At 45.0% G+C, this 13,851-nt stretch overlaps 1 protein-coding gene across 2 annotated transcripts in view; it reads right to left on the reverse strand.

Annotated features, from left to right (window-relative positions):
* TTF2 (transcription termination factor 2) overlaps positions 1 to 13,851 on the reverse strand; it is a 45,746-nt gene that overhangs the window by 9,290 nt on the left and 22,605 nt on the right. The window contains exons 12-17 of one of the 2 annotated variants that reach the window (XM_045283731.1): positions 10,491 to 10,596; positions 8,336 to 8,517; positions 7,496 to 7,649; positions 7,089 to 7,180; positions 6,310 to 6,392; positions 4,414 to 4,544 (exon numbers count right to left, since the gene is read on the reverse strand). In XM_045283731.1, the coding sequence (XP_045139666.1) occupies positions 4,414 to 4,544; positions 6,310 to 6,392; positions 7,089 to 7,180; positions 7,496 to 7,649; positions 8,336 to 8,517; positions 10,491 to 10,596 (748 nt within the window). Of the gene's footprint in view, positions 1 to 4,413; positions 4,548 to 6,309; positions 6,393 to 7,088; positions 7,181 to 7,495; positions 7,650 to 8,335; positions 8,518 to 10,490; positions 10,597 to 13,851 lie in introns of both variants that reach the window. The other variant, XM_004714866.2, reaches the window with a different exon arrangement.

Below are 13,851 nucleotides of genomic sequence, written 5' to 3' on the forward strand. Positions count from 1 at the left end.
AAGCCTCACAGAGAACTCCAACCCACTGCCGGCACGTTGGTGCCAGTAAATCACAACCGTACAGGACAGAGTAGAACTGCCCGTGGGAGTCCAAGACCACATCTTTATGGAAGTAGAACATCTCATCTCTCTCCCTCAGAGCTACTGGTGGTTTTGAACTGTGGGCCTTGCATTAGCAGCCGGACATGTAACCCATGATGCCACCAAGCTCCTAAACTGGGCCTACACCTAGTAAAAGGAAGGAAGCCACAAAGCTTAGAGCAGAAATAATTAAGAAACAGGAAAACAATCGAATAATAAAACCAACAATTGGTTCTTTGAAAAGACGTTTTGAAAACTGATCATTCTTTGGCTGGACAAATGAAGAAACAATATAAATATACAAAAGTGAAAGAGGCGACAATACAATTGGTACAATGAAAAAGTAGAATTACAAAAGACTATTATAAACAACTGTGCAACCTATAAGAAATGGGCAGATTCTTAACCCTGACACCCAAACTAGGCAAAGACACCAGGAAAAAAAAAACCCAAACCCTATAGGCCGATATCTCGTGTGACTGTAGATGCAAAAATCCTCAACAAAATAAAAGTGAACAGAATCCACCCACCCCAAACTCACCGCCTCAGAGCAACCATGTAAGAGTACAACTGCCTCTTTAGGTTTCTGGACTTCATGGGAGCAGCCAGCCTCATCTTTCTCCCTTTGAGTGACCAGCGGGTTCAAACTGCTGACCCTGCAGTTAGTAGCTCAGTCCATAGCTAACTATTCCACTAGGGCGCTAGTGAATAGAGATGCAAAATCTCTCAACGAAACAACAGGAAGCAATCCTACAGCAGATTTAAAAATTCATATGCCAGGTCAAATGGAATTTATTCCAGGAATGCAAGGATGATTCAACATCAGAAAACTAACCCACGTAAAAGACCGTATCCAAAGACCAAAGGAAAAGAACCACTTAATTATCTGTACAGACGCAGAGAAAGCATTTGATAAAATCCAACAACACTTCTTGATGAAAACCCTAAAAAAGATTGGAATAAAAGGAAAATTCCTCAACATGATTCTGGGCATATTTGAAAATCAAAAGCCAACATGATACTTGATGGAGAAAAGCAGTCTTTTTCTTGAAATCTGGAGGAAGACAGGGGGCTCACTCCACCACTTCTGTTCAATATTGTATTAGAAGTTGTAGCCAAAGCAGTTCAGACATGAAAAAAGGAAAAATCAAGGTATCCAGATTAGAGAAAAATAAACATGTAAAATTATCTTTAATTGTAGACAATATATTGTCTACTATATAACAACAGTTCTCAACCTGTGGGTCGTGACCCCTTTGAGGGTTGAACGACCCTTTCACAGGGGTCGCCCAATTCATAACAGTAGCAAAATTACAATTATGAAGTAGCAACACAAATAATTTATAGTTGGGGGTCACCACAACATGAGGAACTGTATTAAAGGGTCCCGGCGTCAGGAAGGTTGAGAACCACTGCTGTATAACTAAATCAACCCCAAACAGTCAACACGAAAGTTTCTAGAGCTAACCAAAGAATTTAGCTAAGTTGTAAGGTCAATAAATAAAAAACAGCTGGGTTTCTATATACCAACAATGAGAAATCTGAAAGGCTAAATTAAAGAAACCATTCCATTTACACGAGCATCTAGAGAATTAAATGCTAGGAATAAATCTAGCCAGGAATGTGAAGGATTTATGTACTGAAAGGTAATATACTGCTGAGAAATATTAAAGACAAATAAATGGAAAGATGTTCCAGGTTCATAGATTGAAAGACAAGACTCTTAGGCTGTCAATACTATCCAAGCACATCTAGAGGTTCAGTGCAATCCCAGTCAAAATCCCAACAGCACTCTTTCCAGAAATAGAAAAACCAATCTTCACAAAACCACAAACAATAAAAGACAAAATAAATAAATCTCATGACCAAAAAAACAAAACAAAACAAAGCCTATTATTGATCAAAAGCCTTCACCAAAAAAAGTAACAAGACAAGCTACTGATACAAAACAATTTGGCAAGAATTGAATCGTCAAAAAGTATATATTTCTTGGTAACAGTACAAAGATAAATAACCCAGTCATAAAGCTGGCAAAGAACGGAAAACAGTTTCATCAAAGATGAGTTTCAAATGAGTATCAAACATGTGCTCTGCATCATTAACCATTAACCCACAAATCACTCCCACTAAGAAGAGCGGAGCGAAGGCTAAGATTTAAAGGAAATCCAAAAAGCAGAAAATAACCTGGTTGAGATGTGTGGAAATTGGAACCCTTATCTATAGTTGTTATGGAAAGCAGTGTGGCTGTTCCTCACAAACAAAAATAAAACTAGCAATTCTACTCCTAAGTATACATCCAAAAGATGAGAAAGCAGAGACTTGAAATCAATAAGTGAGTGAATAAACAGAATGTGGCCACACACAATACATTCAATAGACTCCTACTCAGCTAGCGGGAGAAATGAACTCTCATCCATGCTAGCGTGTGGAGGAAGCTTGACGTAAGTCATTAAGCTGACTGGACTAGGACAAATAGTGTACGACTTCATTTCCCCCAAAAGTCAAGAAAGACAAATGTTCAGAGACAACCTTTATTAATGGTTTCTAGGGGAGGTGATCAGAAGAAAAAGGAGAGGCTATCAGTGATGGAAACATTTTACTGATTAAGGGTGGGTCTAGACAATTATTGTAATTATGGTCATTAAGAAAAGTTGAAATGACAAAAATTGTGATAGATATTTTCTAAACAATGACAAAAAATTCCCCCCAAACTCCAGTAGCTGCTAATCTTTTTTATGTGTAACCACACCGCTCATGGGATTTGGTGTCTTGGTCCGGAGGTTTAGGGTGATAAGACAGTTGGCCTCCTATTGTGTCTAGAGCTTCTGCTCTACCTCCTACTCTGTTGTGAGGCAAGTACCTGGGGTCTCAACAGCTTGCAAGTGGCCAAGCAAGACACCACAGTTGGTCTCTACTGACCCAGAGCAACCAGGAAGTAGGCGAGTCAGGAATAGGAAGAGGACACGTGTGGTTCATTTCCTTCCAGGCACATCTGCTGCCTTTGTCAGGAGACCAGAAAAACTGGATGGTGCCCCACAACCACTACTGACCATTTTGAGCAATGATTCCATGGGTCAATGATTCCTGATCCAAAGAGGAGAATGTAGAGTAGAATTTCAAGTTCTCATGGACTCCAAACTTTTGGGTCCCATGAAGACGGGGATGAACATGGAACTACTGCCCTGAGATCAGGTTTAAACCGTAAATCATAAATACCTCCTGAAGTCTTCTTTAAATCAAACAATAGTTTAGCTTAGCGAGTAAAAATTCTACCTTGAGCATTATGTTCTTTTAAGAACTGCCTATGTGGGATCAAACAGACAACAGTAACTTACTTGCATTACTCCATTACTCCATTAGTCTGTCTATCTATCTATCTATCTATCTATCTATCTATCTATCTATCTATCTATCCATCCATCCACCCACCCACCCACCCACCCACCCACCCATCCATCCATCCATCCATCCATCCATCCATCCATCCATCCATCCATCCATCTATTCTCCCCCCTTGAACAGTAACTTTAAAGATTAGATGGGAACCTTATGAGGCAGTGAGTTTATGTTGAGGGAACTCAGAAAACCTGGTGAGAACGATGGCACAGTGTGAGAATGTTATCAATGTTACAGAGAAGTACAAAGAATGGTATACATAAAAATGGTTGATTTGGTGTATGTTGTGCTAAGTATATTCTCAACAATAAAAGTTCCAATACTTATCTGAAACTTAGATTATTAATGAAATGACCAACCAACAAACAAAACCACTGTCCTAAGACCCTATGGAATTGTCAAGAGCAAATACGCAAGCTCCCTCTCACTCTAAACACAAACTCAATGGCGTCCGTCAGGTCTGACTCAAAAGTGTCCCATAGGGTTTCCCAGGTTGTAAACTGTCATGGAGGCAAATGACCACATCCTTTTCCTGCAGAGCAGCTGGCGTGTTCAAACTGCTGACCTTCCAGGTAGCAGGGGAGAACTTTAACCACTGTGCCAGCAGGACCTTGTCTCTCTTCCCCACCCTCCCTCTTCCGACCCCCGAAATCCTCAAACACAATGTCCCTTGATCTAGCACACCAGATCACAGTACCTGTTCTGGGGGCCTCTTTGAGGCACCACACAACGATATACTTACTCGACAGCGCTGACTCATAGCGACCCTACAGGACAGGGTAGAACTGCCTCTGTGGGTTTCCCAGACTAACTCTTTATGGGAGTAGGAAGCCCCATCTTCCTCCCACAGAGCAGCCGGTGGTTTCAAACTTGCAGTTTAGCAGCCCAGCACGTAACAACTACGCCACAAGGCAGTATGCTAAGGGCTTTTCTTACCGACTTCAGTAAAGACAGGTGGCAGCAACACTGGCGGAGTCTCAGCAACTGTGACAATATGTGGACGGTGCTGGATCTCTGAGAGTTTGCCCCCATGGGATGTCCAGGCCCACTCGATCCAAACTCCTGGGCTACTTCCAAAAGAGAAAACAAACCATAAGAAATAGTCCAGGGTTGATAAAGAAAAACATGGGGCAGAAGCAAGCACTGAACAATCATGTTTTATACTTAGGTTAGAGATTCGACAATACAATTATAAGCCACTCTGTACCAACCAAGAATCAAGCCAAATGAAGCACTTCATTATAGACGTGTGATGTGACACTCTTCAGTCACATTTTGACTCACAGCAGCCCCAAATGACAGACGGCCGCCAGAGAGGCTGCCATCCTTCTAGAAGCAGAGTGCAGGGCTTCCCCCCACGCAGTTCCTGTGGGTGCTCCCACAGCCAGCCTTTCCACCGACAGCCCAGAGCTTAACCGTCACCCCACCGGGCCTCTCTTTAGAGACCTAACTAGGCTTTGTTTGTTTTGCTTTCTCTCTACATTTTATCATCTTCTTCTTGTTGAGTGCATACAGAGCAGGACAATCACCAATCTAGTGACGAAGACGACAGTCTTCTAGTTGTGTATTCTTACTCCCCCTTGCCGAGTTGTTCCTCCCCATCAACATAACTCATGCCTCCTAAGGCTCCTAGCGAGTCTTTAGTGTTACTGTTGTCATTTGATCCGATGTAGTTCTTGAAAGGGCATAATGCTACTCGTTACGTTAAAACGTGACTTGGTTTTAAGAAGACTTCGGAGGATATTTTTGGTTTAACATTGACAGATGATCTCCGGGCAATAGTTTCAAGGGTTCATCTGATCTTCATGGCTTCAGAGAGTCTGGAATCTCTGAGAATTTGAAATTCCATCCTACATCTCTCCTCTTTTGATCAGAATTCATCTATTGGAATCACTGATCAAATTGTTCAGTCATAGTTATTGGGCACCATCCAGCGTTTCTGGTCTCCTGGCAAAGGAGGCAGCCGTTCATGGAAGGTAATTAGCCACACACAGTCTATATGTTCCTCCTGTTCCTGACTTGCCTTCTTCCTTTGTGTCTCTAGGTCAGTCGAGACGAACTGTTGTATCCTGGGTGGCCCTTTGCAAGTTGTTAAGACTCCAGGCACTGCACAACCAATTAGGAGGTAGAACCAAAGCCCCAAGCACATTACTAGGCCAATTAACCGTGATGCCCCACGAAACCACAACCTCCAATCCCAGGACCCATGTTCCATGAGGTGTTTGGGTATACATAAGTAGCCTTAGCAGCCACTAATATCTATCATATAAATTCTGTCAAATCAGGGTTTACAGGTACACAACTTGATAGCAATTATCATAATTGGTTGTGCAACCCTGCCCTTAATCAATGTAAGGTTTCCATCACGTTTAGCCCATTCCCTTCTACCCCAGCTCGTGCCCCTGGTAATAACTAATTAACTTTGTCTATAGCCCCACCCACTTCCACTGCGTCAATTCCCTCGTGGTGATGTCACGTGACAGAGCAGAGCGGCCCTGTTTGGCTTCTGGGGCTGGACCGGAAAGCTTCGTCGCTCTCCCTCGGAAGAGCTGGTAGAGCGGCTGACCTTGGGGTTAGCCGCCCAACCCACATACCACCACGCCACCAGGGCTCCTGTGGTTTCTATGCCTGCATTTTAACCATAGAGATTTAGACAATCATGAAAAGTTAGCTTAGATCACTAGATGTTGTGTCTAACAAATCTGTGTAGTTTACTTTGGCTTCAGGTTCCTGGCTAAGGTCAAGTCTCTGATAACAAGAATTCATGATCTCATATAGCTGTTATATCATTAAATCTGAATCCACTTTCGTTCGCAGTGCCCCACTGCTTACCTCTACTGAAGGGATTTTCATGGCTCCTTCCACACGGTTTGTCCCCATTTTCATGTCTTTTTAGGTAGGACTGCAAAGCGGACCTGCCTCAGGTCAAAAGAGAAAATGCACGGAAGATTAAACTGCTTTACAATCGCTGCTAACAGTGCCTGCAGTAGAGCTCTGGAAAATGACAGACATGCGCTCGTGATATGTCATTATCAAAGCAAGCATTTGTCAAAGATCATAAAAAGGAATCATTGATTAAATCAAGGCATTTCTAAAAAAATATGCTAATAATACACACGAGGCACAGAGAGAGAAAATGTATTCACGCTGGAGGGAAGAGTCCCAATGGAAAGAGTGACTGCAAATCAGGAAAGGACAGGAGCTAGAGAGAGCACAGAGCCGGCGACGTGCAGGCTGACAGCGCAGTCTCTGCTTGTTTGCTTATTTCTGCTGCCTAAGCTCCCAGCGAGATGCTGCCAACCAACAGTCGAATAAAGAGAGGTAACTTCCCGGTACAGCCCCACGAGGCCCAGAGAGATGGGGTACATAGTGCCCACACCCAACCTAGGGCTTCTGTGCCAGGAAACCAATGAGAGAACAGGTTCAAAAGCCTTCAACAAGTATGTAAGGGAAGATAAAAGCCACCAAAGGGAAAAGAAGGCAGGGAAGCGGTGGTAAACCAACGAACAACAACATCATAAACAGAGTTAGAGGAACCATGACCCTCAACTCGCAACCAAGTGCAAATGGGAAGAAGCAGCAACCCGTGGGTGCTTCCCCACCGCACACACCTGGACTTTGCAAAGAAGACTTTGTAAACAGCCTCCTCATCTTCTGAGAGCTTTAAGTGGTGCAACTGGCATTGACGCCGGGGTAGCGGCACCTAGAAGAGATGACAGTCCTTCTCATCATCACGCAGGTGGGCAGGATGCTACACCCACTACCTCGCTAGGATCGAGCTGCTGCTCCAGCTCTGCCCAAGGAGAGCAGCCTCTGTGCGTCCATACAAAGCCGCCCGCTGTAACACGTGGCGTGGGACAATCACCCAACAGCCTCTTTCTCAGGAAAATGGTAGATTCAGAGGCTCCTCAAGCACAGCAGCAGGACTTTCAGCCCCAGACCCAGACCCAGACGTGGCCGTCCTCCCTGCCCGCCCTCCTCCTCCCCATCCCAGGGCCAGGTGTGAGTGAGATTTTACCAAAGGTTTGCCAGTGGCGTCCAGCTGGTTCTTTGTCCTCCTCAGCAAAAGGCTTCTCGTTAAAATACTTAGCCGCTCTCCTCCTTTCTTTGAGCCGTTGTCAACTTGACTCTTCCACAGACTGAAGTCATCAAACGGGGAACAACGGAGGAATCTTTTTCCCGTCATGGGAAGAGGGCAGAGTGGGGAAGGAGAGGTATGGGAGGATAAAGCAAAGATTCAAAGACATGAAATGAAAACCCAAACAGACTTTCTGTTACAGCTCTCATCCAGTCATCTTTGAAAATGATTTTCATAGCAGAGCTCTCTGGACGGCACATCAAAAGGGCAGCCCAGTCAGGAAGAAAACAACATTACAAAAATATGAGTTTTCCTATTAGCAATGTCCACAGCATCCATCACAACAGGACATATTACAATGGCTAGAATTTACTCTGGAAACTTCAAAGGGTAGCTAAAAAAAGAAACCTCCAAATGCTCTTCTGGGCTGACCAGAATAAAAGGATGGATTTAAAAAATCAGTATCTTTTCTGCTTGCTCAAATAAATTATAGCTCCGACACCCAAGCCAAGTGGTTTAAAGGCAAAATTCGCCCAAAACAGAAAGCGGTTTCCTTTCATTCAAACTGTCCTGTTTGTAAGCACAGGGGTGGAGCCTAAGCAAAATCTTGGGTCAGCCACTCAGTCAACAGAGGTTTGCTCATCCACAGTAACCCTTCCGTCCTTGAAAGGCTGACGGGCTTGCCTTCTGCTCTGTGAGAAATGTGGCTGGCCCAGGAGCTGTCCCACAAGACGTGATGTAATTATGAAGGATGACCCACAGGGTCTGCGGTTTACTCACTTCAGCAACGAGTACATGTCCAACAGGTTGTTCTGAATGGGGGTCCCAGTGACAGCCCAGCGGGCATGGGCTTGGAGTTTACACACTGCTATGGACGTCTGCACTCGGGGATTCTTGATATTGTGAGCTTCATCCAAGATGACTCGGGCCCACACCACTTGAAGCAAAGGTACTGAGATGCCCTGAGAAAGACAAGTAAACTCCAACAACAGCATGGAACCACGCACATGGGCTCACACGGAGGGGGGACAGACAAGCAAGTATGGGGGACTGATTCTTACCTCCGAACGCGAGGGCTATGACAGGCACACTGACAAGCCTGACGTTTGAGAAACCAGAAGTAGAAACTCCCAAGAGGCACTGAGACACATGTCACTTGCAAGTCCAAGTGCTTCCGCTTAAGGTGCCTCATAGTAAAACGTTTTCTCAAGTTTATTTTCGTCCATTCTTTCCATACCTTTCGAGCATGGGCCAGAAGGATGCTAGATGTTCAGCCTGCGGATTCACCTAGTCAACCAAATAGTTCCTGCACTTACTAAAATTCCCTAAACATTTACAAAAAGTCCACTGTTATATGGAAGCTGTGCAGCCAGACATAAAGGACCGTTGCTAATCTCAAGAGTTCAATCTAGTGGGGGAGAAAAGGAAGTATAAAGGCAATGTGAATATGGTATATATGCAATAAATTCACGCACGATTTAGTGCTCAACAGGAGTCAGTCAGCTCCCTGCTGTGCTCACGCCAACACTTGAATAGTGCCTGGCTCAGAGCACTGCTGTTAGGGGCTGCCGGGTCCACTCGCAAACTCCAGGCTCCATCCGAGAGCGAGCAGGACAGCCCGTGGGCTTTCCTGGCTGCGATCTTCACTGAAGTGATCCCCATGTCTTTCATCCAGAGTGGTGTCAAGCTCTTGGGTTAGCAGCCAGGTGCGTCACCTGGCTTCTTGGCTCGGAAGAGATACTTGTGGAATAGATGGAGTACTATGGCATATGTAGGGCGCTCTGGTGGTGCAGTAGGTTATGGATCGGCCTGGTCATTGTAAGGTCAGCAGTTAGAAACCACCAGCCACTACTCGGGAGAAAGAGGAGGTTATCTGCTCGTGCAAGTATTTCCAGCCTTGGAAACACTATATAAGGTTGCTATGAATCAAAATCGACTCAATGGTCTAAGTTTGTCTGCTTTCTTTGTGGGGGGTGGGGATGGGGTTGTTATGATGCACAGAAGCGCAAGGTTCTATAGAAGGCATTCAACCAAAAGAGGGAATGCTGGTCCAGAAAGGGCTTCTCGAGCAGAGAAAAGCAAATTAGCCTGGGCGAAGGGGCCAGGGCTGGGGGAGCACAAGTAGCATTTCCAACAAAGGAAGAACAAAGCCCCACAGTGCGACCGTCGGGCAGAACCACACCTCCTTGGTGTGATGGAGCACCCGTGAAGTGCCCACAGGCAGAATGGTGCAGCAAGAATTGTGGGATGTGGCGGGAGGGGAAAGATCATAATAAAAAGCCCGGCATATCATGTAAAGGGTTCTGAAATGTATCCGCAAATGAATGGGGGGACAAAGATTACTCATCTGTAGGAAGTCAGAGTTGCTAATCTGTGACTAGTCTATTGTACTAAAACTGAAAGCAGTTCCAAGAACTAATCTTTTGTATAACACTTTTCCTGGGGATAGAGGCTTTCAGTGATTAGCAACAACCCCTCTACTCTGCCGGAACCCTCCTGCAAACATTCAGGTTTGGCCTGTGATTGTCACTGAGCATCTGCTCCAAGTGCAGCGAGGGGAGTTGGAGTCTCTTTTTCTGGGGGTGGGAATGAAGGGGTGTTTGCAAGAAAAGGAGGCAGGGAATGATGAAGTAAGGCCCAAACAGCAGTATTTTAAAACTAGCCATCGTTATAAATCAATAAAAAAATCTACCAAAGGATATACCCCCAAATATTCTGAAATAAAATTTTCAAGATATCACACAGTCATGTGATATTCCTACAATGACCATGTGGCTACCTTTCATTTTCAGAAACAAGTAGGGGCTGTGCCAAATCCCACTCTCCGTCATGGAGAGACGGGTCAGGGAGCTCTGCTCAGCAGCAGAGCATGTAGGGCAGCTCTGACCGCACCAGAAGGTGGTTTTATGAACTCTTGACAGCCCTTCAGCCTCACCTGCACACTGAGGTTTGCACCTGGGACCTCTCCCTCCTGCTTCTTTGTGGGAACTTCCTTGGCCAGAAGGCTGTAGGTCGTGATCACGATATCATAGGAGGCGAGGCTGCATACAGACAAGACACAGAAAATGGTACAAGGTCTTCCTCTGAACTCTGGTAATGTATAGCTAACCCTCTTAGACACCTATGCCTATGGGGTGGGAAGGCAGATGGCAGAATTCACTAACTTGTGCCTTTATCCACACCCACAGTTTTGGAGAGGCAAGCTTGACCCACCCACTTGGCTCCTGGCCTTGACCTCTGGTCATTTTCAGTCTTGTCACTGTAGCCAGAGCAGCCTCTTCCCAGCCACTGAGCCAAAAGGGAAGCATTTCTGGCTGTGATGCATGTGCAGCTTAACAAGGATTTAAAATGAGATGATGCTAAGGTTCCAGGGTAGTAAGAAACCCTCAAATCACTGTTACCCACAAATCAGCACAGCGTTCTCCTTACCGTTCATAATTTATGTGTATGTGCAAACCCAAGGACTCTACTGACATGTAGGCATACATATATGTGCTATCTGCTTTCAGTTATCTTGCTTGTACATTTTACAGAAAGATTTATAATGAAAAGCACAAATGTTTTCCCTATGAATCTTTATGTGGGGAGTCCAGAAAAGTTCATGAAAAATGCATAATATAGAAATACTAAGCATGAATTTAAATTTAAAACATTTTTGCACCAAAATAACTTTGCCTGAACAGGATCTAATCTGAGGCACTAAGAAGAATACAGCATCAGTTAAAAAAAAAAAAAGCCCCTAGAAAAGTTATGCAAACTTCTTAGACATAACCAGACTCCTTGAGGGAATGAGTCTCTGGGTCTAAGGAACCAGGACTATAGTCCCAGGGCACCAAGGTCACGTGGCCTCACGTCATTCACCGAGATATGGTTCTAAATCCTACTTTGGTGATAATAACGAGTGCAACTTTGGTCTTCCCTCCCAGAAGAATGATAAAAACTGAATAGATCGTGCAAATGTTAGTCTCTACAACCCTGAGACCAGTAGAACTAGATGGCGCCCGAGTACCACTACCAACTGCCCTGAAAACTATCACATTTGAAGGTGCTGGATAGAGTGGGAGAAAAATATGGAACAGTATCATAAGAGACCAGGCTTCCCGGTTGGATAAGAGACTGATGGGACCCCCGGGACTATGGCCCTTAGTTACCATTCAGGTCTAGAATGGAATCACCCTGTGTTAGGAAAGAAGGAAGAATGGAAATAGGAAACAGGTGGGACACAGTGCTGGTGCATTAGGGGATTGCAAAGGCTACCAAGAGGTCGTAGTCCGTCCAATCAATGCAAGAGAGGGCCAGTCACGAGCAAAGGCCATGGCAACAGTGCTTGGGGATGCTTACAGCATCTTGCTGATTGACTTTCTGGAAGGTTAAGGATGACAGCATCTGCTTACTGTGAGATCGTTTCAGGACAGTTCCCAGAGCCTCGGCAGACAAACCACTGGGAACCATTGACCAGAGTCCTTCTCTACACAGCGATGCGTCTGCTCACTTCTCCCATCAGATGGAAGCTTTATGGGAAACCATTAGGCATTCACCTGACAGCTCTGATTTGGCTTCTGACTTTTTGTATCCTGATCTTAAAAAAAAAATCTTTAAAGGGCACTCATTTTCCTTTGGTTAATATAAAATGAATTGGGTTGACATGGTTAAATTCCCAGGACCCTCTCTTCTTTAGGGATGGACTGAATGGCTATCAAAACTTATGTGTGTCTTGATCTTGACTAATGCTGAGAAACAAAGTTTATATATTTTTATCTTTTAATTCTATTTTCCCATAAACGTTTTTGACATCCCTGGGTATTGTGTATCTGATAAAATTCCAATAAATACTTTTGATTAAAATGGTATGGCTGACTTAGAAAGGAAGCAATGTCTACATGTTGACTAATATATCCCTCTAAACTAAACTGGCTGCCATGGAGCTGATGTGACCCTTTGGAACAGGGCAGAACTGTCCTGTGGGTTTCTAAGACTGTAACTGTCTACCAGAGGTAGAAAGCCTCATCTCTCTCCTGTGGAGAAGCTGGTGGTTTTGAACTGCTGACCTTGCAGTTAGCAGCTCAACTCTAGCTATAATGGAGAATGATTTCAATCAGCCTCCCAGCCACACTGTGACTCCCACCAAAGTACAATCAAGGTGCACATCCAGGGAGACCTACCTTTGAGTAACATTCTAGAATACATGCGGGTGACTCACAGTATTCTATGACAAAGGGGGCCCGTAGCTAGCCACTGCTGCCCTGCGGAAGTGACTCCCAGTCATGAGAGTTGGTGGGGTACAAATTTGGCAAGTCACCCCTAAAAGATTGCTACCCCCTAATTTAGGAGACAAAATATCCAGTATTGGAGGCTGGGTAGCGCGATTGCCTAGAAGTAGGAACAACCTGAAGAGATCAGCAAGTGATTCCACCCAGATCCACATATCACGATTAGAAGCAGAAAACAACGCCTTCAGAACCTAAGGGCAAAGACTAATAAGACTTCGTATTACGTCTAGAGAAACATTTTCTTTCCTCTTTGAGACTCATTCCCTTGAGGATCAAACTCCAACCTGGTCCATATATGAAAAACACACATGAAAAAATGGAGTCCATCAATATCAAGAGTAGGTTCCTCTGGGGGGGCCACACTGAGCGGCCGGCGATTCAGATCCACCCTGGGTGCCTCAGAAGAAAAGCGTGAATGAGCACAGAGATCGCAGAGCCTGTGGTGTCTGCGGTGACATTTGTAGAGTTGTTGTGAGTTGGGCTTGACTTGGTGACACCCGGGAAAAAGCATCAAGAAGAACGGCAGCTATCAGTCACTTGAGTAAGACTAGGTCGATTCCATTCAAATGAAGGGAGAGAGGCAGAGTTGAGTGCAGACATTCAGCAGCTGTGAAATACTTACCACACAGCCCTTTCCCAGGGGGACTTTTGTTGCCACTTGACTGACGGCTAAGGTATCTTTGGGCTCCTTCCGCCACAAAGCCAAACCCACTACCATCAAGTCAGTTCTGACTCACAGCGCTCTTGTGGAGGCTTTCCAGGGGAGCCAAGCAAACAGCCTCTTCTCTCTAAGCGGCTGGTGGGTTTGAACCTACTTTAGGGTCAGCCGTGCAATGCTCACCCAGCAGTGCCACCAGGGCTCCTCACGGGGACAAAGAAACATCAAAAGAACACATTCTCTCACGGGCACTTCTTAGCACAGTCTGAAGAATGAAAACATGCCTGTGGCCTTTATTAAACACTGCTCTTCGCCGCCGCCGCCGCCGGGGAGTTGGTCCCCACCTTATATTAACCCCACCCCCAGCC

This window comes from Echinops telfairi, unplaced genomic scaffold, assembly GCF_000313985.2.
Source record: "Echinops telfairi isolate 266 unplaced genomic scaffold, ASM31398v2 ScPeMD7_7466;HRSCAF=8504, whole genome shotgun sequence".
NCBI classification, from domain to species: domain Eukaryota; kingdom Metazoa; phylum Chordata; class Mammalia; order Afrosoricida; family Tenrecidae; genus Echinops; species Echinops telfairi.